At 41.2% G+C, this 24,503-nt stretch overlaps 1 protein-coding gene across 2 annotated transcripts in view; it reads left to right on the top strand.

Moving 5' to 3' along the window:
• The window catches only part of cabp7b (calcium binding protein 7b), a 207,990-nt gene that overhangs the window by 183,345 nt on the left and 142 nt on the right, over positions 1-24,503 (top strand). For both annotated transcript variants that reach the window (XM_061875753.1, XM_061875752.1), the window contains 4 exons: positions 17,422-17,565; positions 17,636-17,748; positions 21,447-21,594; positions 21,679-24,503. The exon at positions 21,679-24,503 is cut by the window's right edge and continues 142 nt beyond it. In XM_061875753.1, coding sequence (XP_061731737.1) covers positions 17,422-17,565; positions 17,636-17,748; positions 21,447-21,594; positions 21,679-21,806 — 533 coding nt within the window. In that variant the 3' untranslated portion in view covers positions 21,807-24,503. The remainder of the gene's footprint in view (positions 1-17,421; positions 17,566-17,635; positions 17,749-21,446; positions 21,595-21,678) is intronic.

Below are 24,503 nucleotides of genomic sequence, written 5' to 3'. Positions count from 1 at the left end.
GCAGTCCAGACCTGTCTCCCATCGAAAATGTATGGCGTATTATGAAGCGTAAAATACGACAGCGGAGACCCCGGACTGTTGAACGACTGAAGCTCTACATAAAACAAGAAAGGGAAATAATTCCACTTTCAAAGCTTCAACAATTAGTTTCCTCAGTTCCCAAACATTTATTGAGTGTTGTTAAAAGAAAAGGTGATGTAACACAGTGGTGAACATGCCCTTTCCCAACTACTTTGGCACGTGTTGTAGCCATGAAATTCTAAGTTAATTATTATTTGCAAAAAAAAAACAAAGTTTATCAGTTTGAACATCAAATATGTTGTCTTTGTAGTGCATTCAACTGAATATGGGTTGAAAAGGATTTGCAAATCATTGTATTCCGTTTATATTTACATCTAACACAATTTCCCAACTCATATGGAAACGGGGTTTGTACATATGTATACACTATAATGCCAAAAGTATTCGGCCACCTGCATTATGAACTTGAAGTGCCATCCCATTCCAAACCTACAGGGTTCAATATGTCGTCGGTCCACCTTTTTGCAGCTATTACAGCTTCAACTCTTCTGGGAAGGCTGTCCACAAGGTTGCGGAGTGTGTTTATATTGGTGAGGTCACACACTGATGTTAGTAGAGAAGGTCTGGCTCTCAGTCTCCGTTATAATTCATCCCGAAGGTTGCTGTATCGGGTTCAGGTCAGGACTCTGTGCAGGCCAGTCAAGTTCATCCACACCAGACTCTCTCATTCATGTCTTTATGGACCTTGCTTTGTGAACTGGCAACTGGAAAAAGAAGGTGTTATGATCCGCTGCCCGGATCATAGTTGTTCACGTTTCGAGTCACTTGTGTTTTCAGCACCTTTTGAGTTTGTGTGTTTCAGTTTCTGTGATGGCAGATTACACTCACACTCATCAGAGTTATTTAGTCTATGCCTCGGCCTCACTCAGTCTGGCTTCCTAGTCTGCTTTATGCAACAGTCGACGACAGTTCTGGAATCCTGCTCTATACCTGCTAGGCTCTTTTGCTTGGTAGCTCCCATGCTAGCCCTTTTTGTTTTTGCCTCCCGTACTGTGAGCACTTTTTTGTTTGTCCCCGTCTGATTTATTTCTAAAATAAATCATTACCTACCTGCACACTTTGTTCGAAGTCCGTCTGCATCCTGGGAGAGCGAAATCCGCATCATCCAAGCTCCAAACTGTCCCCGCAAGGTTGGGAGCATAGAATTGTCCTAAATTATTTGGTATCCCTGAGCATTCAAAGTTCCTATCACTGGAACTAAGGGGCCAAGCCCAACTCCTGAAAAACAACCCACACCATAATTCCTCCTCCAACAAATTTCACACTCGACACAATGCAGTCCGAAATGTAGCGTTCTCCTGGTCCGTCAGATTGCCAGGTGGAAAAGTGTGATTCATCACTCCAGAGAAGGCGTCTCCACTGCTCTAGAGTCCAGTGGCAACGTGCTTTACATCACTGCATCCGACACTTTGCATTGGATTTGGTGATGTATGGCTTAGATTCAGCTGCTCGGCCATGGAAACCCATTCGATGGAGCTCTCTGCGTACTGTACGTGGGCTAATTGGAAGGTCACATGAAGTTTGGAGCTGTGTAGCAACTGACTGTGCGGAAAGTCTTTGCACTATGCACTTCAGCATCTGCCGACCCCTCTCTGTCAGTTTACATGGCCCACCACTTGGTTGCTGTTGTTCCCAAACTTTTCACTTTTTTTATATTAAAGTTGATTTTGGAATATTCCGGAGCGAGGATATTTGCGCCAGGACTGCACCAATTGAGGCCGTCTTTACTGCAGCGGACACGTTACAGTGTAGTTTGACACATTTTTGGCCATGTGAATAACGATATAAAATAATGAATTGGCCATCATTCCGTGCAACGTGAACAAAGCCAAAGAGAGTATTCACGGTTTAGTTAGATAAACACTCCATCATTACAACATATAAAGAGCAAGACCGGCAATTCCTGGTTGAGTCATGTTTTTCCACAACCCTTGTTGCTAGGCAGAATTCGTAGGACTTACTCCTATCCGCCCCATTCATGACCTTTATTTGGTGGTATGTATTTGTAAATACCAAAATATGATCAAAGAAGCATTACAAAACGGTGTTACAAACTTACGTATATTTGGGCTGCTGACATATGCAGTTGTATTATTTTCTCAAAATTATAATTGGTCTACTTGTTAATCTACTGTTAAGTCTATTGCTCAATACCAATATTTTGGCAGCGGTACCAAAATGTATTCCGATACTTTTCTAAATAAAGGGGACCAAAAAATTGTCTTTATTAACTTTAATTTAACAAAAAAAATCTCAGGGTACAACTCCAACTCCAACTACTTGTCTCATCTCGGCTGCTGCTAACGAAGGCGACAGGTGATTAGATAACAAGGCCCACCTGGGCCATCTACGCACCTGTCGCTGTCTTCAAAGCCGGTCCTGGCAACACCCTGCTCCGCGGCAGGCCTTCAGGCCACGCCCCCCTCCACAGTACCATTTTGATTCATTAGTACCACCATACTATACTAGTACCGGTATACCGTACAACCTTACACTGTTGTAACATGATTCTGTCTTCACTTGTTCAAGTTTTATGAGCATTTATTATTCTGTTTGGGAACTTTATTAGTTTTGGGCGATGCTACAAATGTAAGTATGGATCCATGACCAAGTAGTTGCAGTGGCATTATTTCTCATACCGATGCCGATGCTGATACTTCCAATTTTCAAAATCACCGGAAGATTACATTTTTCAACACAATTATAATCAGAAAAAAACCCAACAATATCCATTATTTTAATATAATTCCTAACGACTGACTCTGATTTGAATCCTTTTTTTTTTGCCCAGTGAAAGCTGGGCAAAAGCTGTCCAGTGACCTATTTCCGGAGTTTCAAAACAACAACAAAAACAACAAAATCTATACAAATTGACCAAATATCGATACTATACTTGGTATCGTCACTGTGGATAATCGTGCCGATCCGCCCGTCCTTGTTTACATTCAAGAGTTCTCGCTTCATCCTGTTCATGCTTCATTCTCTAGTTTATTTGCCGGGCGAGGATTGCACTGTGGAGGGACGTTAGCCGCGAGCAGGAATGCCACAGTGCGTTGAGGACGCCCTGTTTCGTTTTTGAACGTTTTGTCATTTCCCCAACATGCATCATAACGATAATATAAAATTTAGATAATTTACCGTATTTCGTTGAATTGCCGCCGGCTATATAGTATGCACCTGTCTAGAATTACTGCCGGGTCAAACTCGTTTCGCAAAATAATTAGCGCATCCAAAGAATTACCGCCGGCTCAGGATTAACGCCGGGTCAAACTCGTTTCACGAAATATTATTCTTATTAGCGCATGTCTAGAATTTCCGCCGGGTCAAACTCGTTTCGCCAAATAATTAGCATATTCTTAGAATTTCCGCAGGGTCAAACTCGTCACGTCACGAGTGACACTTCACCTGTCATCATTTTCAAAATGGAGGAGGCTTACTTTAATCATTTCAAATCGCATAAAGGGAAGAAGATTAAGAGATATTCAGTAGGATTTAATGTCCAAGCTATTGAATATGCTAAAAAGAACAGTAAGCAGCTATGTTTTATTGATATACCGTAGCTGCGTGTGTCAAATATAAGTCATTAAATGACTGGTAGAGGGCTCTAGTGAGCCTTCTTGTGACTACTCAGCTGCAGAAGAAGTGACAACAAGCAGCAAGAGTGAGCAGCGTTTGTTTATTTTTTCCTCTCGCTTGCACTTTTAACATGGAGGATTACATATCGAAAATAAAACAGTTTTCTAAACTGGACTTTCAATCGAAGCAGGAGGTAATGAAGGAAGATCACCATCGAGACAGAGAGACTTTTAAAACTGAAGAAAGATAAGGAAGACTTCGATGCTTTTGATCAGAAGGAGCTGTGCATTGACTTCATTTATAAGTAAAGGTAAGACCATAATAACGTTTTTTGTATTAAATGTACTTTTCATGATGGTATCCTTACATCACACTCAAATTTATAAGCGCAAGCCTAAATTTACCGCATGCCTTTGGTAAGCGCCGGAGTGAGAAGAGGTTTTAAATTAATTAGCGCCCCGGCGGCAATTCAAGGAAATACGGTAGATGCAATTATTCTGTAGCAGCAAATCTGTGGATACAATTTTCAAACATGAAATATGTTAAAACCAATCCAGTGAAGGTCAATGTGTGCTAAGATACGACATGTGAAGAAAACATCACCTTGGACACTCGCTGTAAACAAGCAATAAATGTCCAGCATGCTATGTATGACATGTTATGATGGCCATCCCATGTTGCACGGTCAAGGGGACGGAGGTCAACAGGTGGAGGACGACGGAGAAGGAAAAAGACGACGTAGTTATGCGGAAGGACAACAGGAACGAGGAGAAGACAGCAAATCCACTCAGGCTAATTAGGAGAAAGGACCCAAGGGCGGACTGGGCGGACTGGGACCATCGTCTTGCACACAATAGACCAGTGGTGTCAAACTCAAATACAGAATGGGCCAAAATTTAAAACTGTGTCAGGCTTTCCCCTGACAGTTTGTCTATAATAGGTCTCTTATTCTTTGTAATAATATTGTTATTCTGAAGCTAACTGTGGAGGGGGCGTGGCCTGCGGGCCTGCAGCGAAGCGGGGTGTTGGCAGGACCGGGTCTCAAAATCAGCGACGGGTGCGTAGACGGCCCACCTGGGCCTTGTTACCTAATCACAATCACCAGGAGGAGAGACGGGGTTGGGGCTGGAGCCAGAGCGCGAGCCAGAATGAAAGAGAAAAAGACAATTGCTGGAAAGCAACTGAGAGACTTATTGAAAAATGAAACAATACTGTAACCCTGAAACAGGGTCTCATGTCGGTTCTTGGTGGTCTGAAGAACCCCCAGGAGGGCAAGCCCCACTCTAACCAATAATAAATAAATAACTTCTTACCATCAATGCAGCTTCTTGAACAGGTGCGGTAGAAAAAATGGATGGATGGATTAAAAATGCACGAGGATGTTTTATATTTTGAACGTCATTTTTAACACTGATTACGAGTGGAATTATTCATTATTTATCGTGTTAAGCAGAGTCAGCTCAAATTTAGGTTCCCTACCCCTGGTCTATGTTTAAGTTTTTTCCTCTGCATTTGTCCGTTTCCTGTGTTTAGTATCTCCTGTCTTTGGTTCCTGTCTAGTGCTCTTATTTTGTCAGCTTCCTGTCTTGTTCCCTGAGTGCTGTGTTCCTCCTCAGCTGCGGCTGATTGGCACCTGGCCACACCTGTTGCCAATCAGCCCGCTCCTATTTGTACCTGCTTTGTCTTGTGTCAGTTGCTGGATCATTGTATTGTCATTCGGACTTGTCCTTGCCATATGTTGCTCCTGTCGTGTCCGTGATTCTTTTCAGCTATTACCTGTCGTGCTACATTTTGTCCTGGTCGTCGTAGCGGTAAGCTGTTCTTGTTAGCCAATAGTTATTCCCAGTTTTTCTGTTTCCTATCCTCTAGCTTCCATTTAAAGTTCTTTTTTGTTTTCTAGCTTCCAGTGCTAGCTCCCTTAGTTTGTTTTTACGCCCACGTGCGTGCTTTTTGTTTGTTCTTGTTGTTGTTCTTCATATCCAATGCCTGCCTCCATCTCTGCATTTTGGGGTTCAACAACTAATAACCCTGACAAACTGAACAAAGCTGCGGGCCAAGGTTGAACAAATTAACCTTTTAATAGGGACCCAAACAAGTTTTGCATTGAATATTGAACAAGCAAGACTTATATAATTTTATAGTGACATGCAAAATCGAGGTTCAAATAATAATAATAATAATAATAATAATAATAATTAAAAGAAGAAAATATCTAAGGCAAAGCAAATAAAATTTAAATAAAAATGTAATGCTTCTTTTCTATTTGCAGTCTTCTGAGGTAAATATCAAAATAAACTTTTTCCAAAGGCTAATAATACATTTGAAAATTAAATAACAATGAATGAATCACACATTCACGCCTTCAAGTAGCAAGAGAAAGTGCATTAATAATAATGTTAATTATTGCTCAGTTTGCTACACTGATTTGCTTCAACACTGAATATGGAACAAGCAACGCTTATATAACTTAATAGTGCAAAATCAACGTTCACAAAACAAATGAAAAAACATCAATGGTATATTAAATACAATTTAAATAAAAACATTTAATGCCTCTTTATTTGCAGCCTTCTGAGGTAAATATCTACATTAACTTTTTCCACAAGCTAATAAATTTTTGAAATAAAATAATGAGGTGTGCAGAGTTGAGGTGGGGGTTAGGGGGTGTATATTGTAGCGTCCCTGAAGAGTTAGTGCTGCAAGGGCTTCTGGGTATTTGTTCTGTTGTGTTACGGTGCGGATGTTCTCCCGAAATGATAAATGATAAATAAATGGGTTGTACTTGTATAGCGCTTTTCTACCTTCAAGGTACTCAAAGCGCTTTGACACTACTTCCACATTTACCCATTCACACACACATTCACACACTGATGGAGGGAGCTGCCATGCAAGGCGCCAACCAGCACCCATCAGGAGCAAGGGTGAAGTGTCTTGCTCAGGACACAACGGACGTGACGAGGCTGGTACTAGGTGGGAATTGAACCAGAGACCCTCGGGTTGCGCACGGCCACTCTTCCACTGCGCCACGCCGTCCCTAATGTGTGTGAAATGTGTTCGTCATTCTTGTTTGGTGTGGGTTCACAGTGTGGCGCATATTTGGAACAGTGTTAAAGTTGTTTATACGGCCACCCTCAGTGTGACCTGTATGGCTGTTGACCAAGTATGCCTGGCATTCACTTGTGTGTGTGTTCAAAGCCGCATATGTTGTGTGACTGGGCCAACACGCAGTTTGTATGGAGGAAAATCTGACGTGACGACAGGTGGTAGAGAACGTTAAAGGCAGTGCCTTCAAGGCACGCCCCAAATATTGTTGTCCAGGTGGAAATCGGGAGAAATTTGAGAGAATAGATGCCCCGGGAGATTTTCGGGAGGGGCACTGAACTTTGGGAATCTCCCGGGAAAATCGGGAGGGTTGGCAAGTATGAGTATTAGCGGCAGGTCAGCTCTAATGTTAATTTGATGTTGCCTCAAGGGTCAAATCAAATTACAGGGCCCGCGGGCCAGAGTTTGACACCCGTGCAATAGACGGAATAATCCAAATCAAAGAGACGGTGCACAAAAAGACAACAAAACCACGGAAAACCAAAAACTTTTAAAAACAGACGTGGGTTCGCTCTAATGAATGTGAAGAGGCCAGCTGAGCCCCGGGACATAAACACAGTCAGACACATTATTACCAGAGCAGACACAGGTGGGTCGAAGAGCACAGAGGCAGGCCAGGACATGATTGGACACAAGAAACGATACAAATGGTCTGCAACAAAAACATCACCGTGTTGTCCTTAAAAAGATTGTAGTCCCGTTGGAAAGATGGGACGTGGTCCCCGCATAAACGGATACCTTTGAAGGCAGCGTTGTTTTCTACGACAGCGTTTCCTTTTCGTCCGTTTCCTTAAAGGGGAACATTATCACCAAACCTGTGCAAGCGTCAATATATACCTTGATGTTGCAGAAAAAAGCCCATGTATTTTTTTAACCGATTTCCGAACTCTAAATGGGTGAATTTTGGCAGATTAAACGCTTTTCTGTTTATCGGTCTTTTAGCGATGACGTCAGAACGTGACGTCACCGAGGTAATACACCCGCCATATTCATTTTCAAAACATTACAAACATCGGGTCTCAGCTCTGTTATTTTCCGTTTTTTCGACTATTTTTCGGAACCTTGGAGACATCATGCCTCGTCGGTGTGTTGTCGGAGGGTGTAACAACACTAACAGGGAGGGATTCAAGTTGCACCACTGGCAAGAAATCTGCCGCCAGACCCCCATTGAATGTACCAGAGTGTCTTCACATTTGACCGGCGATGCTAAGACAGACATGGCACAGAGATGTATGGATAACCTGCAGATGCATTTGCAACGATTAAGTCAACGAAATCACAAAGGTGAGTTTTGTTGATGTTGTTGACTTATGTGCTAATCAGACATATGTGGTCGCAGCATGACTGCCAGCTAATCGATGCTAACATGCTATTTACGCTAGCTGTATGTACATTTGAAACTAGATACCCACATTTAATGCGAAACAAACACTTACCAATCGACGGATTTAAGTTGCTCCAGTGTCACAAGATGCGAAAGTCCTGATCGTTTGGTCGGCACTTTTTACCGGCGATGCTAATAAGGCAGCCGTGCTATGGGCCACTTCATTAGGTACACCCACGCTACGGCCGAATAGCGTCAATAGCTATTCGCTCAATAGCTTCAATTTCGTTTTCGCTATCTGCCTCCATACTCCGACCATCTGTTTCAATACATGCGTAATCTGTTGAATCGCTTAAGCCGCTGAAATCCGAGTCTGAATCCGAGCTAATGTCGCTATATCTTGCTGTGGTAACCGCCATGTTGTTTGTATGACGTCACAGGGAAATGGACAGTCGCATCGCAAATAGCGAAAATCAAGAACTTTAAAGCTTTTTTTACGGATATTCCGGGAGGTGTAAAATTTTGAAAAAAACTTCGAAAAATAAAACAAGCCACTGGGAACTGATTTTTATTGTGTTTAACCCTTTTGAAATCGTGATAATGTTCCCCTTTAAATATTCGCACTCCTCTGGGAAAAAGGGAAGAATGGGCGGTCTGGCGAGAGAGACCATGCGGGCTGAGTGAATTCATTATTGCTTACTGGCAGCGGGTCATGACATTGTCTCAAGGGTGGTGCTAAAAGAAGATAACAACACCCCAGCCCCGCCGGCAGCTGTAATGTAGACAAATGTGTGGTGTTTGTGTGAGGATCTTTTCCACTGTCCACAGGGAGTACAGTCAGCTGGCCTGGTGTGACAGTCAATGACTGGCAGCACCACCGCGTCTTGAACCAGCTGTCATGTGGCCTAATTGAGGAGCGTTTCCACCGCAAGGCTCATATACTGCAGGACCGCAAAACATCAACCGCACGTTTTTATGCATTTCATTTTTATTCTGGAATGAAGCCAACTTGTATGTGCTGTAGTGTTTGGTCATTAGAATGTTTTGTAAGTTATTAATCTTGATTACATTTCAGTTGTACCTTTAGTGTACTTTTATGTGGATTTATTGTGGGGCGGCATAGCTCGGTTGGTAGAGTGGCCGTGCCAGCAACTTGAGGGTTGCAGGTTCGATTCCCGCTTGTGCCATCCTAGTTACTGCCGTTGTGTCCTTGGGCAAGACACTTTACCCACCTGCTCCCAGTGCCACCCACACTGGTTTAAATGTAACTTAGATATTGGGTTTCACTATGTAAAGCGCTTTGAGTCACTTGAGAAAAGCGCTATATAAATATCACGATACGTGGATTTAAGGGATTTTATACATGTATCATGTTCCTTCTCGTTGGTGCTTGTCTAATTTTGGAGTAGGCCTATCTATTAAGTAAATATTAGATATCTTTTTGTATTTAATTTTGACTTTTATATAGGTGTACCTTTTTACATTTTAAAACAATACGGTACCTATGCCCACTTCCTGGGAATCGATATCGATTTGTTGATGAACCCCAAGATGCAGAGACGGAGGCAGGCATAGAATATGAAAACATGATTTAATTAAAACAGAACAAGAACAAACAAAAAGCACGCAGGTGGGTGGAATAACAAACTAAGGGAGCTAGCACTGAAAGCTAGAAAACAAAAGGGAACGTTAGCATGGAAGCTAGTGGATAGCAAACAGAAAAACTGGAAATAACTCATGCTAACAGAAACAGCTTGCCGCTACGACGACCAGGACAAAGTGTAGCACGACAGGTAGTAGCTGTAACAAAACGACATGACAGGTAGCACGACAAGAGTGAAATGTGGCAACGACAATACAATACAAGTCCGAATGACGATTCAATGATCCGGCAACTGACACAAGACAAAGCAGGTACAAATAGGAGCGGGCTGAATGGCAACAGGTGTGGCCAGGTGCCAATCAGCTGCAGCTGAGGAGGAACACAGCGCTCAGGGAACAAGACAGGAAGCTGAAAAAATAAGAGCACTAGACAGGAACTAAAGACAGGAGATACTAAACAGAGGAAACAGACAAATGCAGAGGAAAAAACTAAAACATAGACAGGGGAAAGCCTGACAGTTCATATGTGTTAATACATTTTGCGTGTTTTGAAACTGCTTGCTCCCAGTATGTGGAACACTCCCCTGACCACCTGAGGGCACCACAGACTGTGAATGATTTTAAAAAAGGCTTGAAAACACTTCTTTTTTAAACTTTTTTTTTTAGATATATGCATACTAGTTCTAGCTATTAGGCTGTTCTAGGTTTTATTTATATATATATATATATGTATATATATATATTTTTTTTCTAATGCACTGTAGCACTTTGAGGTTGTTTGCTCATTGTAAAGTGTTTTCTACAAATAAAATGTTATTTTTATTATTAAAAATATTTTTTTTTTATCATCTTGTTTTCTTACTTTTACAGTACTTGTCTCATTTGCAAGTATTTCATCGTCAACTTTGCATGCAGTTGCCATTCCAAGACATTAGATGGCAGTAGTGTATAGACTACAGTGTGTTGCCTTCGCCAGGAAATAGTCTTTGCCATGACGTCGAATGGGCCAGTATTATGTTGAGACCTACAAAGTGTTTATACTGTAAGTATTGCATTTATTTTACACCAACAGTTTGATTGTGACGTGCATCTTAGTTGTAGTTTTCATGACCAAATTTGCAGGTGTTATAGCCATGTAAAATCGCTAATGCTAATCCGTAGCACGTCTATGGGCCGGATTGAAAAGCTTAAAGGGGAACATTATCACAATTTCAAAAGTGTTAAAACAATTAAAATCAGTTCCCAGTGGCCTGTTGTATTTTATGAAGTTTTTTTCAAAATTTTACCGGTCCCCGAATATCCCCAAAAAAAAGCTATAAAGTGCCTGATTTTCGCTATTTGCGATGCAACTATCCATTTCCCTGTGACGTCATACAGTGCTGCCAATGCAAACAAACAACATGGCGGTTACCACAGCAAGATATAGCGACATTAGCTCGGATTCAGACTCGGATTTCAGCGACTTAAGCGATTCAACAGATTACGCATGTATTTAAACGGATGGTTGGAGTATGAAAGTATTGAAGAAGAAACTGAAGCTATTGAGCGAATAGCTATTGACGCTATTCATAGCCTTAGCATGGCCGAATAGCTGCGTTAGCATCGCCGGTAAAATGTGCGGACCAAACGATCAGGACTTTCGCATTTTGTGATAATGGAGCAACTTAAATCCGTCGATTGGTAAGTGTTTTTTTCTCATTAAATGTGGGTGGAAGGAAACGTAATATAATTGCAAATGCATCTGCAGGTTATCCATACATCTCTGTGCCATGTCTGCTTTAGCACTGCCGGTAGCTAGCATGTTAGCGTCGATTAGCGTAGCATTTTAGCATCGATTAGCTGGCAGTCAACATCAACAAAACTCCCCTTTGTGATTTAGTTGACTTTATAGTTGCAAATGCATCTGCAGGTTATCCATATATCTCTGTGCCATGTCTGCTTTAGCACCGCCGGTAAATAGCATGTTAGCGTCGATTAGTGTAGCATGTTAGCATCGATTAGCTGGCAGTCACGCCTCAACCAAATATGTCTGATTAGCACATAAGTCAACATCAACAAAACTCACCTTTGTGATTTCGTTGAATTTATCGTTGCAAATGCATCTGCAGGTTATCCATATATCTCCGTGCCATGTCTGTCTTAGCATCGCCGGTAAAATGTGGAGACACTTTGGTACATTCAATGGGGGTCTGGCGGCAGACACTTTCGCATCTTTGGGCCAGTGGCTCAACTTGAATCCCTCCCTGTTAGTGTTGTTACACCCTCCGACAACACACCGACGAGGCATGATGTCTCCAAAGTTCCAAAAAATAGTCGAAAAAACGGAAAATAACAGAGTTGAGACCCGGTGTTTGTAATGTGTTGAAAATGAAAATGGCGGCTGTATTACCTCGGAGACGTCACGTTCTGACGTCATCGCAAAAAGAGCGATGAACAGAAAGGCGTTTAATTTGCCAAAATTCACCCATTTAGAGTTCGGAAATCGGTTAAAAAATTATATGGTCTTTTTTCTGCACCATCAAGGTATAAATTGACGCTTGCATAGGTTTGGTGATAATGTTCCCCTTTAACGGGCCGCATGTGCCCAGGTCCGATTTAAAGGCTAGCGTAAACAAATGAGTTTTAAGATGGGACTTAAATGCTTCGGTTTCGATGTTTATTTTTTTCCAGCACAAAACTCAAATGTATCTTACATACCCTGAAATGCACCTTGCCCGCATTTATGTTTGTTGAAATATCTCTGTTTTTGGAATCCATTTTTTTTTTTATTAAAATGGGTTGCTAGCACCTTTGTATTAACATACCAGCAGATTTGCATAAAACAAAAAAAAAACATATTTTTGCTTGCTGATGTGCAACTGCTCTTTTTAGCACTTCTGCAGGGAGAGAATGGGAGGATGCAGCTTGGGCCGAAAAGGAGCGCTTGCCAAAAGGTGCACTTAATGAAAAGCACAGCAAGTGTCGCCTTCTGTCACAACCAATTGTCCGCGCGGCGTCTTTTTGGCTCCGACCGCTGATGTCGACTTTATTCTGAACAGGCCGGCCTGATGTGTGCGTTCAACGTGGCTCGGATGAGACGAGAGCTTTGAAAAAGACAAAGAGCTCCCATGCCATCAAAGGGTGGAAAGATTTAGCGCCCTACAGAGCACTGTTGGGACAAACTAACGCATTATTTTCGGCGGTAACGAGTAGTTTAACGCGTTATTTTTTATATTCAGTTACTCAGTTACCGTTACTACATGATGCATTACTGCGTTATTAGGGGCCGAATGTCCCTTTGGGACAGAAGACCCTATTGAATTTCTAGCGTTTTATTCTTTCTTTATTATTATTATTCCGCAGCTTTGAGCTGTAATTTGACCCCCTTAACATGCTTCAAAACTCACCAAATTTGACACAAACTTCAGGACCAGCGAAAAAAACCGAACCCCAAAACTCAAAATTGCGTTTTAGCGCCCCCTAGGAAGAAAACAGAGACAAAACTGTAACTTCCAATAGGAATGTCGTAGAAACATGGAACAAAAACACTACGTAGGTCTCAGTTAGACCTATATTTCCTCCTCTGAGACCCACCGGCTAAAATCAACAGGAAGTTTGCTATTCCCACTTTAATACAAAAATTGGCTAAAAAATGTTGCTTTTTTTCAAACATTATCTCCTCTAAGGCTGTTTGTCGTTTCGGTGTCAAATAAGCACAGAAGAGGGATTGAACCCTTCTGATTAAAAGTTAAAGAAAAAGTTTTAATAACTACCCCGGTTTGGATTTTATAAGCCCACAAAGATTCCTTGCGCTGCTGCTGTTGTCACAAAACGGCGGCATTCTTTTCAGACAAATCTGTAGGACTGTCATACACACATGAAACAAAAACCTCAATATAGGTCTCACTGAGACCTATATTTCATACACTGACCACCCCCAACTAAAATCAACAGGAAGTTTGCTATTCCCACTTTAATACAAAAGTTGGCTAAAAAATTTTGCTTTTTTTTCAATTATTATCTTCTCTGAGGCCGTTTGTCGTTTCGGCGTCAAATAAGCACAGAAGAGAGATTGAACCCTTCTGATTAAAAGTTAAAGAAAGAGTTTTAATTACTACCCCTGTTTGGATTTTATGAGCCCGCAAAGAACCATTGCGCTGCTGCTGTTGTCACAAAATGGCGGCATTCTGCTCAGACAAAACTGTAGGACTGTCATACACACATGAAACAAAAACCTCAATGTAGGTCTCCCTGAGACCTATATTTCATACACTGACCGCCCCCAACTAAAATCAACAGGAAGTTTGCTATTCCCACTTTAATACAAAAGTTGGCTAAAAAATTTTGCTTTTTTTTTCAAACATTATCCTCTCTGAGGCCGTTTGTCGTTTCGGCGTCAAACAAGCACAGAAGAGAGATTGAACCCTTCTGATTAAAAGTTAAAGAAAGAGTTTTAATTACTACCCCGGTTTTGATTTTATGAGCCCGCAAAGAACCATTGCGCTGCTGCTGTTGTCACAAAATGGTGGCATTCTGCTCAGACAAAACTGTAGGACTGTCATACACACATGAAACAAAAACCTCAATGTAGGTTTCACTGAGACCTATATTTCATACACTGACCGCCCCCAACTAAAATCCACAGGAAGTTTGCTATTCCCACTTTAATACAAAAATTGACTAAAAATGTTGCTTTTTTCAAACATTATCTCCTCTGAGGCCGTTTGTCGTTTCGGCGTCAAATAAACACCGAAGAGGGATTGAACCCTTCTGATTAAAAGTTAAAGAAAGAGTTTTAATAACTACCCCGGTTTGGATTTTATAAGCCCACAAAGATTCCTTGCGCTGCTCTTGTTGTCACAAAATGGCGGCATTCTGCTCAGACAAAACTGTAGGACTGTCATACACACATGAAACAAAAACCTCAATATAGGTCTCACTGAGACCTATATTTCATACACTGACCGCCCCCAACTAAAATCAACAGGAAGTTTGCTATTCCCACTTTAATACAACAACTGCATTGCATTCACCATGCATTAGGGTCTCAAAATGGCGGTACCAAGTTGTCCTTATAAAATGTCCAAGCCACTTTGTAACTATTATTATTATGAGACTGATGTATAACACATGTGTATACAACTTTTTGTCTGTGTAATAATCCATCCATCTTCTACCGCTTATCTGGGCTTGGGTCTCGGGGGCAGCAGCCAAAGCGGTCCCGTCCATCGCTGCTTGCAGCTTTAATTTTACGTTATTTTTTATATAGTATCAGCTAGAAACTGAGAATATATATATATATGTCAACAAGACATCATAGTGGAGCCCAAGCCGAGTTTCTTAACATGGAGATATTCCTACTACTTTTCTTCTGTCGAGCACAAAGAAAAGAACATTTTAGTTAAATGTAAGTTGTGTCTTGTAAGTTGTGATAACTCTCCTGCCTGTTGGAGAAATGGTAAGAATTCTAATGCAAACCATTACCATGTTTTCTGGGTCTGCTCCGCCATAAAGGACTGTTGGAAAGAGATACACCAAGCTCTACAGGATGTTTAAAAACGAGAAATATCCTTTGAAAATAAAAGTCAGTTTTTTGGACATGCACCTCAGGACTGGCTGAAGAAAGATAAACACTTAATGAACATCCTCCTGGTGGCTTGTAAAAAAACCGATCCTAGGAAATGGATATCCCAGGAGAGCCCAACTTTGAAGCAATGGATGGAAATCACAATGGACATTTATAAAATGGAGAAGATAACTGTCTTTATTAATTATAAACTGGATAAATTTAATTCATGCTGGGAAAACTGAGTCAATTATGTCAAGCCCCATAAGCCTGACTTCAATTTTTCAAATCTATGATTGCACTGCTTAAAAAAACAAAAAAAAGATTATTAAGGAATTATTTTACATTTAGAAAAAACTAATAGTATGACTCCTTTAATACCCGCTACACCAGGGGTGTCAAACTCAAATACAGAATGGGCCAAAATTTTAAACGGAACAAAGCCGCAGGCCAAGGTTGAACAAATTAACCTTTTAATAGGGACCCAAACACGTTTTACATTAAATATTGAACAAGCAAGGCTTATATAACTTTAGTGACATGCAAAATCCAGTTTCAAATAATAATAATAATAATAATTGAAAAAAATATCAATGGCATATCAAATAAAATTTAAATAAAAATGTAATGGCTTTTTTTCTATTTGCAATCTTCTGAGGTAAATATCACTTTTTTTCCACTGGCTAATAATACATTTGAAAATAAAATAACAATAATGAATGAACCAAACATTCAAGCCTTGAAGTAGCAAGAGAAAATGCATGAATAAAACGTTACTTATTGGTCAGTTTGCTGGAAGTTTCCCGGAAGAGTTAGTGCTGCAAGGGGTTCTGGGTATTTGTTCTGTTGTGTTAAGGTGCGGATGTTCACCTGATATGTGTTTGTCATTCTTGTTTGGTGTGGGTTCACAGTGTGGCGCATATTTGTAACAGTGCTAAAGTTATTTATACGGCCACCCTCAGTGTGACCTGTATGGCTGTTGACCAAGTATGCGTTGAATTCACTTGTGTGTGTGTGTGTGTGTGTGTGTGTGTGTGTGTGTGTGTGTGTGTGTGTGTGTGTGACACGCTGTTAGTATGGAGGAAAAGCGCCCAATATAGTTGTCTAGGTGGAAATCGGTAGAAATTCGGGAGAATGGTTGCCCCAGGAGATTTTCGGGAGGGGCACTGAACTTTGGGAGTCTACCGGGAAAATTTGTAGGGTTGGCAATTATGAGTATTAGCGGTGAATGCGGTGTACAACACCGGCGGGCCAGCTCTAATGCTAAATTGATATTGCCTCAAGGGCCAAATTAAATTACGGGCCAGAGTTTGACACCCATGCTCTTAAGTCTTAATGGCCACATGCGTGGACAGCACCTTTTAGCTCTTATTTCCAAAATTGTGTACACTACTGGATTGAGGTCTTATGGCCACTTATGTGGACACTTATACTACCATCTGGTGGTGTCAGAAGAGTATAACATAATGGAATTTGGGAGGGAAAAAAAGTATAAAAATAACAATTAGCGTGTTACTAAACATGAAGTACACATTTGTGTACTTATGGACTAAGTACATCATATCCAAAGATGATACTTAGTTTTTATTATAATTAGGTTCCAATAAGCCCAAATAGCAAAGATAAATTTGAAAAAGCATAAAAAAAAACAGTTTTGGCCTATAATCTGATGCGTCTTTTGTATGAAAATAGACCTGACTAGACCCGCTCATCGGCAGTGTGCCGTATAATCCGGTGCGCCCTATGGTCCGGAAAATATGGTACTTGTGGGGCGGTAACGCTCGGTTGTAGAGTGGCCATGCCAGCAACTTGACGGTTCCAGGTTCGATCCCCGCTTCTGCCCTCCTAGTCACTGCCGTTGTGTCCTTGGGCAAGACATTTTACCCACCTGCTCCCAGTGCCCACCCACACTGGTTTAAATGTAACTCAGATATTGGGTTTCACTATGTAAAAGCGCTATAAGTCACTAGAGAAAAGTGCTATATAAATATAATTCACTTCTCTACTTGTTTGTAATGAATAGTTAGGCCCGCTTAGTTGGAGAGCCAAGTGTTTTCTGAGTCGGTACTTGCTGAGAAGAGTTTGAGACCCCACAGTCTTTGGTGTGCTTAATGTTGTGTCTCTGAGCGTACATAAGCAAGCACACCTCCCCCCTAAAGCGTCTTCTTCCCCCCTTGCTCTTTTCCATTAGAGATCCGCGAGGCGTTCAAAGTGTTCGACCGGGATGGGAACGGCTTCATCTCCAAGCAGGAACTGGGCATGGCCATGCGGTCCCTGGGCTATATGCCCAACGAGGTGGAGCTGGAGGTCATCATCCAAAGACTGGACATGGACGGTGAGCTTTCGCTTCCTTTTTGACGGCCCGGTGACCGCTCTGTGGTCCACCCATGTGTCTTTTTACTCAGGGGACGGCCAGGTGGGCTTCGACGAGTTCGTCACCTTGCTGGGTCCCAAACTGTCAGCAGCCGGGATGCCGGATAAGTTCCACGGGGCGGACTTTGACTCTGTGTTTTGGAAGGTGGGTCGGACCGCCGACACGGCAAAACATCCTCATAATAACGTGGTAACATTTGCACAGTGCGAAAATTAACGAGGACCACATGAACCTAGTGCACCTGCTTCAAGGGTGCGTTCCATTTGTATTGGAAAGTTGACATTTTTAAAGATGGCTGCATTGAATGTAAATAGTACGCTTCTGTAAATTCTGTTATCAACACTTCTGAATAGTTTTTAGCAGCATTAAATCAGCCGTATATGATTGTTGGATGTTTATGTATGGCACTGTCAGATTCAAACACTGATGACATCTATTAAACAAGACAAGAAGCAAGGAATTAAACAGAGACGGAATTAAATTTGGCTCAATTGACGAGAAACGCGTACACCTGTGCCCTTGTAAAGTGACACCACGCCCTGACGAAAGATAGTACGCCTCCTCTTTTATTTGGACTTTCCCTGATTACATGGCAACAGCTGTTTCGAAAGGGACAGGGGTCGTAAACGGCCGTCGCCTTTGGTTACAAAACAGTTCAAAGAAAAGGTGCCTGGAGGGGAGTCCGGCCCTGATTCCTCTCTGCTTTGTAGATCTCGGGTATAGACAAAATCTTCCTTCCATTTTCTACCGCTTATTCCCTTTTGGGGTCGCGGGGGGCGCTGGCGCCCATCTCAGCTACGATCGGGCGGAAGGCGGGGTACACCCTGGAAAAGTCGCCACCTCATCGCAGGGCCAACACAGATAGACAGACTACATTCACACACTAGGGCCAATTTTAGTGTTGCCAATCAACCTATCCCCAGGTACATGTCTTTGGAAGTGGGAGGAAGCCGGAGTACCCGGAGGGAACCCACGCATTCACGGGGAGAACATGCAAACTCCACACAGAAAGATCCCGAGCCTGGATTTGAACCCAGGACTGCAGGAACTTCGTATTGTGAGGCAGACGCACTAACCAAAATCTTCCTGTGAATTACAATACATCAAAGAAACTGACACCTTCATGTCTCTTCCCATCCTACGCAATGGAGTTGTGCAAGCCTTTTGATTGGTAAGATAAAAGACAGCTTTTGTCTACTCGCCGGGAACTCATTGAAACACAAAGTTTCGTTATAACTTAGATACAATTATTCTGACAAAACAAAACAGTGGTTGAAACATCAATGACATCAGAATTTAATTTTGACTCACTGAACTCTGCACTCCCTCCTCTTGTCCTCGGTTTTCCGTCAGTCGTCAGATTCCAGCCGAGGTGAAAAAAGCAGTTCTTCAATAGGAGTCGGGTGCCATGGTCTTTCTGCTTTCACTCACCTTGCTGGAATCGTCAGACGTGTTGGAATCCGGCTCGAAGGACCAAGAAGATGTCAGGTTCAAACACTGATGACATCTATTAAACGGGACAAGAAGCAAAGAATCAAACAGAGACAGAATTCAATTTGGCTCAATTTGAGGAGAAACGTCTGTTTTGTACTCTTGTACAGTTTCCAGCACGCTCTGACAAAAAAGGTTTGCGTCTCCTCTTTTATTTTGATATTCCGTGTTTACACAACAACAGCTGTTTCTAACGGAATGTGGGGTATGAAACAAGCCATTGTTTTTGGTCACATTAACACAAAAGAAAAAGATGCCTCAGGTTTGGGCTGGTCCTGGATCGAGCTTGGTCAAGCCTTGGATAACAATAGATAGCCCCCTCCGGTCTCCTCCCAACGTACACAATGGAATTTTCCAAGCCTTTGGCTTGTGGCAACAAAGACAGTTTTAATCTGTTCACTGGGAAACAAGTTTTTTTGATAGTTTACATACAATTTTTCTGACAGAACTGTTTTTATATTTACCGTAAAATATTGTAAGAAATAAAAAATAACACTATTTTACAGTAAAATTTTGTAAATGTAAAGTTTTTACTGTAGAATCGACAGTCTCGTTTAAAGTATATATGTAATTAATATTGAAATCCAGAAGCAAATTCAAACATTATTCACTGTTACAAGGGGCCCTGTGATGGCAGCCATGTGGCCCTCAATGAAAACCAGTTTGACATCCCTGAACCAGTGTACATGAATAATAAGTTTTGTTGCTGGTTTTGTCAGGTTCAAACACTGATGACATCTATTAAACAGGACAAGAAGCAAAGATTCTAACCGAGACATAATTCAATTTGGCTCAATTTGTGGAGAAACGTCTGGTCTGTACTCTTGTACAGTTTCCAGCACGCTCTGATGAAAGAATGTTTACGTCTCCTCTTTTATTTGGATATTCCCTGTTTACACAACAACAGCTGTTTCTAAAGGAATGGGGGCGTATGTAACCAGCCATTGTTTTCGGTCACATTAACACAAAACAAAAAGATGCCTGGGGTTTGGGCTGGTCCTGGATCGAGCTTGGGCAAGTCTTGGATCACAATAGATAACCCCTCCTCCTGTCTCCTCCCATCATACACAATGGATTTTTCAAAGATTGTTTTCATCTGTTCACTGTGAACTCAGAGAACGGAAAGTTTTTTTGATAGTTTACATACAATTTTTCTGACAGTACTGTTTATATATTTACCGTAAAATATTGTAAGAAAAAAAAACAACACTATTTTATAGTAACATTTTATGAATGTAAAGTTTTTACTGTAGAATAGACAGTCTCGTTTAAAAAATATATATAATTAATATTGAAATCCGGAGGCAAATTCAAACATTATTCACTGTTATAAGGGGCCCTGTGATGGCAGCCATGTGGCCCTCAATGAAAACCAGTCTGACATCCCTGGTCTAGTGTACATGAATAATAATTTTTGTTGCTGGTTTTGTCAGGTTCAAACACCGATGACATCTATTAAACAGGACAAGAAGCAAAGAATCAAACAGAGACAGAATTCAATTTGGCTCAATTTGAGGAGAAACGTCTGGTCTGTACTCTTGTACAGTTTCCAGCACGCTCTGATGAAAAAAGGTTTACGTCTCCTCTTTTATTTGGATATTCCCTGTTTACACAACAACAGCTGTTTTTAAAGGAATGGGGCATATGTAACCAGCCATGGTTTTCGGTCACATTAACACAAAACAAAAAGATGCCTGGGATTTGGGCTGGTCCTGGATCGAGCTTGGGCAAGTCTTGGATCACAATAGATAACCCCTCCTCCCTTCTCCTCCCATCATACACAATGGAATTTTCAAAGATAGTTTTCATCTGTTCACTGGGAACTCAGAGAACGTAAAGTTTTTTTGATAGTTTACATACAATTTTTCTGACAGTACTGTTTATATATTTACCGTAAACTATTGTAAGAAATAAAAAAAACACTATTTTATAGTAACATTTTATGAATGTAAAGTTTTTACTGTAGAATAGACGGTCTCGTTTAAAAATATATATATAATTAATATTGAAATCCGGAGGCAAATTCAAACATTATTCACTGTTACAAGGTGCCCTGTGATGGCAGCCATGTGGCCCTCAATGAAAACCAGTCTGACATCCCTGGTCTAGTGTACATGAATAATAAGTTTTGTTGCTGGTTTTGTCAGGTTCAAACACCGATGACATCTATTAAACAGGACAAGAAGCAAAGAATCAAACAGAGACAGAATTCAATTTGGCTCAATTTGAGGAGAAACGTCTGTTCTGTACTGTCAATGGAAACCAGTTTGATATCCCTGATCTAGTGCACATGAATAATAAGTTTTGTTGCTGGTTTGATGTAAATCTTCGTTCTTCCTGCTGTGCGTCAGTGCGACATGCAGAAACTGACGGTGGACGAGCTGAAGAGGCTCCTCTACGACACTTTCCGGGACCACCTAACCATGAAGGACATCGAGAACATCATCATGACCGAGGAGAGCCACCTGAACAGTCCGGAGTCCCACGTGGACATTGACAGTAGGTGCCCCCCCCCGCGTTCCCTCACCAGTCCCCTTTTGAGTCCACCCTGACCCGTCCTTGTGTGCGTCTTTCCCCCCGCAGCCAGCCCCACGCAGCAGGAGAAACACACCTGCGTGCGTAAAAGTCTGATCTGTGCCTTCGCCATCGCTTTCATCATCAGCGTCATGCTCATCGCCGCCAATCAGATGCTCCGACGAGGGATGAAGTGAATGTTCCGAGCGTTTTTGCGATAAACCAAATATCTTTTCTGTCTCTCCACGTTTCCGACTTTTCACCAGCTTCCTGAGAACAAATGATGTCAGACGGTAAAAAAAATGGAGAGTAACTTCACGATCCAATGCAATACAGAGTCAATTATTCTCTTATTTATGATACTTAATTAAAATGTTGGGGCTTTAACACAGCTCAACTTATGGAGGTGCCGGATTTATTGTTAAAAAAAAAACATGATGCAAGGAATAAAAAGGATATTATTGAAAAATTATTAAAACACTCAATCAGCACAAAAATGTGTAAATTTAAAAAAAAAAGCAATAAAACTCCAATTGCCTAAGTGTAAAATTTGGACGTACAAAATAATTGAATGAGCCCATGGTTTATGAAGGCTATTACATAAATAAAATACGTACAGTACAGGCCAAAAGATTGGACACACCTTTTCATTCAAAGCGTGTTCTTTATTTACATCTTAGATTGTCACTGAAGGCTTTCTGCTCTCCCAATCTGTGGACGCTCTCCCTGACCACCTGAGGGCACCACAGACTGTTAATGCTGTTAAAAAAAGGCTTAAAAAAACGTTTTTTTTTCTATCCCCTCTTAATAAGCAAATAATATTATAAATACATTTAATAAAGTCAAATTTAAATAAGTCAACAAGAGAACTTTTTGATTTTCACTGAAGGCTTTCTGCTCTCCCAATTCGTGGAAGCTCTCCCTGACCACCTGAGGGCGCCACAGACTGTTAATGCTGTTAAAAAGGCTTAAAAAATACTTTTTTTTCCTATCCCCTCTTAATAGGCAAATAATATTATAAATACATTTAATAGAGTCAAATTTAAATAAGGCAACAAGAGAAGTATCCTACACTTCTCTTTTGTAAAGTAAATCTGAACAACCGATACGGGCATCTACATCAACTATATGATTTGCCTGAGAAGCTGGACAGGACCAAAACATTTAAAAATATATATTTTTTAATTTAAAAAAAAAGAAGGCCTTTTTTTTTAGATGTATGCATACTAGTTGTAGCTATGAGGCTGTTGTAGTTTTTATTTTTATTCATTTTTCTTTTTCGTTTTCTTTTTACTTGTTTAATACACTGCAGCACTCTGAGGTTGTTTACTTAATACTTAATACTAACATTATTATTATTATTAACAAAACTATGAAAGGTGAAAAAGCTGAAAACATGTTTTATATTCGAGTTTTTTTCCAAAATAGCCACCCTTTGCTCTGATCACTGCTTTGCACACTCGTGGCATTCTCTCCATGAGCTTCAAGCACAACTGTGAAGTGAAAAACATTTCAGGTGACTTCAATCAATGCAATCAATCAATGTTTATTTATACAGCCCCAAATCACAAATGTCTCAAAGGACTGCACAAATCATTACGACTACAACATCCTCGGAAGAACCCACAAAAGGGCAAGGAAAACTCACACCCAGTGGGCAGGGAGAATTCACATCCAGCGGGACGCCAGTGACAATGCTGACTATGAGAAACCTTGGAGAGGACCTCAGATGTGGGCAACCCCCCCCCCCCCCCCTCTAGGGGACCGAAAGCAATGGATGTCGAGCGGGTCTAACATGATACTGTGAAAGTTCAATCCATAGTGGCTCCAAGACAGCAGCGAGAGTCCCGTCCACAGGAAACCATCTCAAGCGGATCAGCAGCGTAGAGATGTCCCCAACCGATACAGGCGAGCGGTCGATCCTGGGTCCCCACGAGCGGTCCATCCTGGGTCACGACTCTGGACAGCCAGTACTTCATCCATGGTCATCGGACCGGACCCCCTCCACAAGGGAGTGGGGGACATAGGAAAAAGAAAAGAAGCGGCAGATCAACTGGTCTAAAAAGGAGGTCTATTTAAAGGCTAGAGTATACAGATGAGTTTTAAGGTGAGACTTAAATGCTTCCTCTTGAAGCCCATCCAGAGAATGCCAAGAGTGTGCAAACTAGTAATCAGTTATTTCACCTGTATTTTATTTATTTTCATGACTATTTACATCGTAAACCTTTTCCGGTGACTACCTCTTGAAGCTCATCCAGAGAATGCCAAGAGTGTGCAAAAAAGTGATCAAAGCCAAGGGTGGCTATTTTGAAAAAACTAGAATACAAAACATGCTTTCAGTTATTTTTTCCTTTTTTTGTTAAGTACATAACTCCACATGTGTTCATTCATAGTTTTGATGCCTTTAGTGACAATCTACAATGTAAATAGTCATGAAAATAAAGAAAACCCACGTGTGTCCAAACTTTTGGCCTGTACTATATATAACGAAGTTGAATGTATATCAAGAATGAATGTTAAAGGGTTTCTAAATACTTTTCTAAATGTGTTATTCTACTTGACAAACAGTGAGCCCACATTTCGCTCCACTCATTTTGCACTTTTCTACACGGTACAGTGGAACCCGTTTATGTCGGATTTGGCCGGCGGACGTCAACATAAGCGGTTGGCGACTTAACCCATTTACTTGCACATTGCACTTGTCTTGACTTTGGCCGGTGAGGGACTTAAGTTTGATATTTTTATTATTTTTAGTCATTTGTTATAATTGTTGGAATTGGCCGTGTCTAAATTGCGGCCTCGCGACACGTCGGCGGAAAAAAAAAATTACTTTAAAATATAGGAAAAAGTAGCAAAAATACGTGTTGTAATGAGAAAAAAGCTGAGAATTTGAT

This window comes from Nerophis ophidion, linkage group LG17 (assembly GCF_033978795.1).
Source record: "Nerophis ophidion isolate RoL-2023_Sa linkage group LG17, RoL_Noph_v1.0, whole genome shotgun sequence".
In the NCBI taxonomy this organism is placed as follows: domain Eukaryota; kingdom Metazoa; phylum Chordata; class Actinopteri; order Syngnathiformes; family Syngnathidae; genus Nerophis; species Nerophis ophidion.
This window is presented reverse-complemented; position numbering and strand designations above follow the sequence as displayed.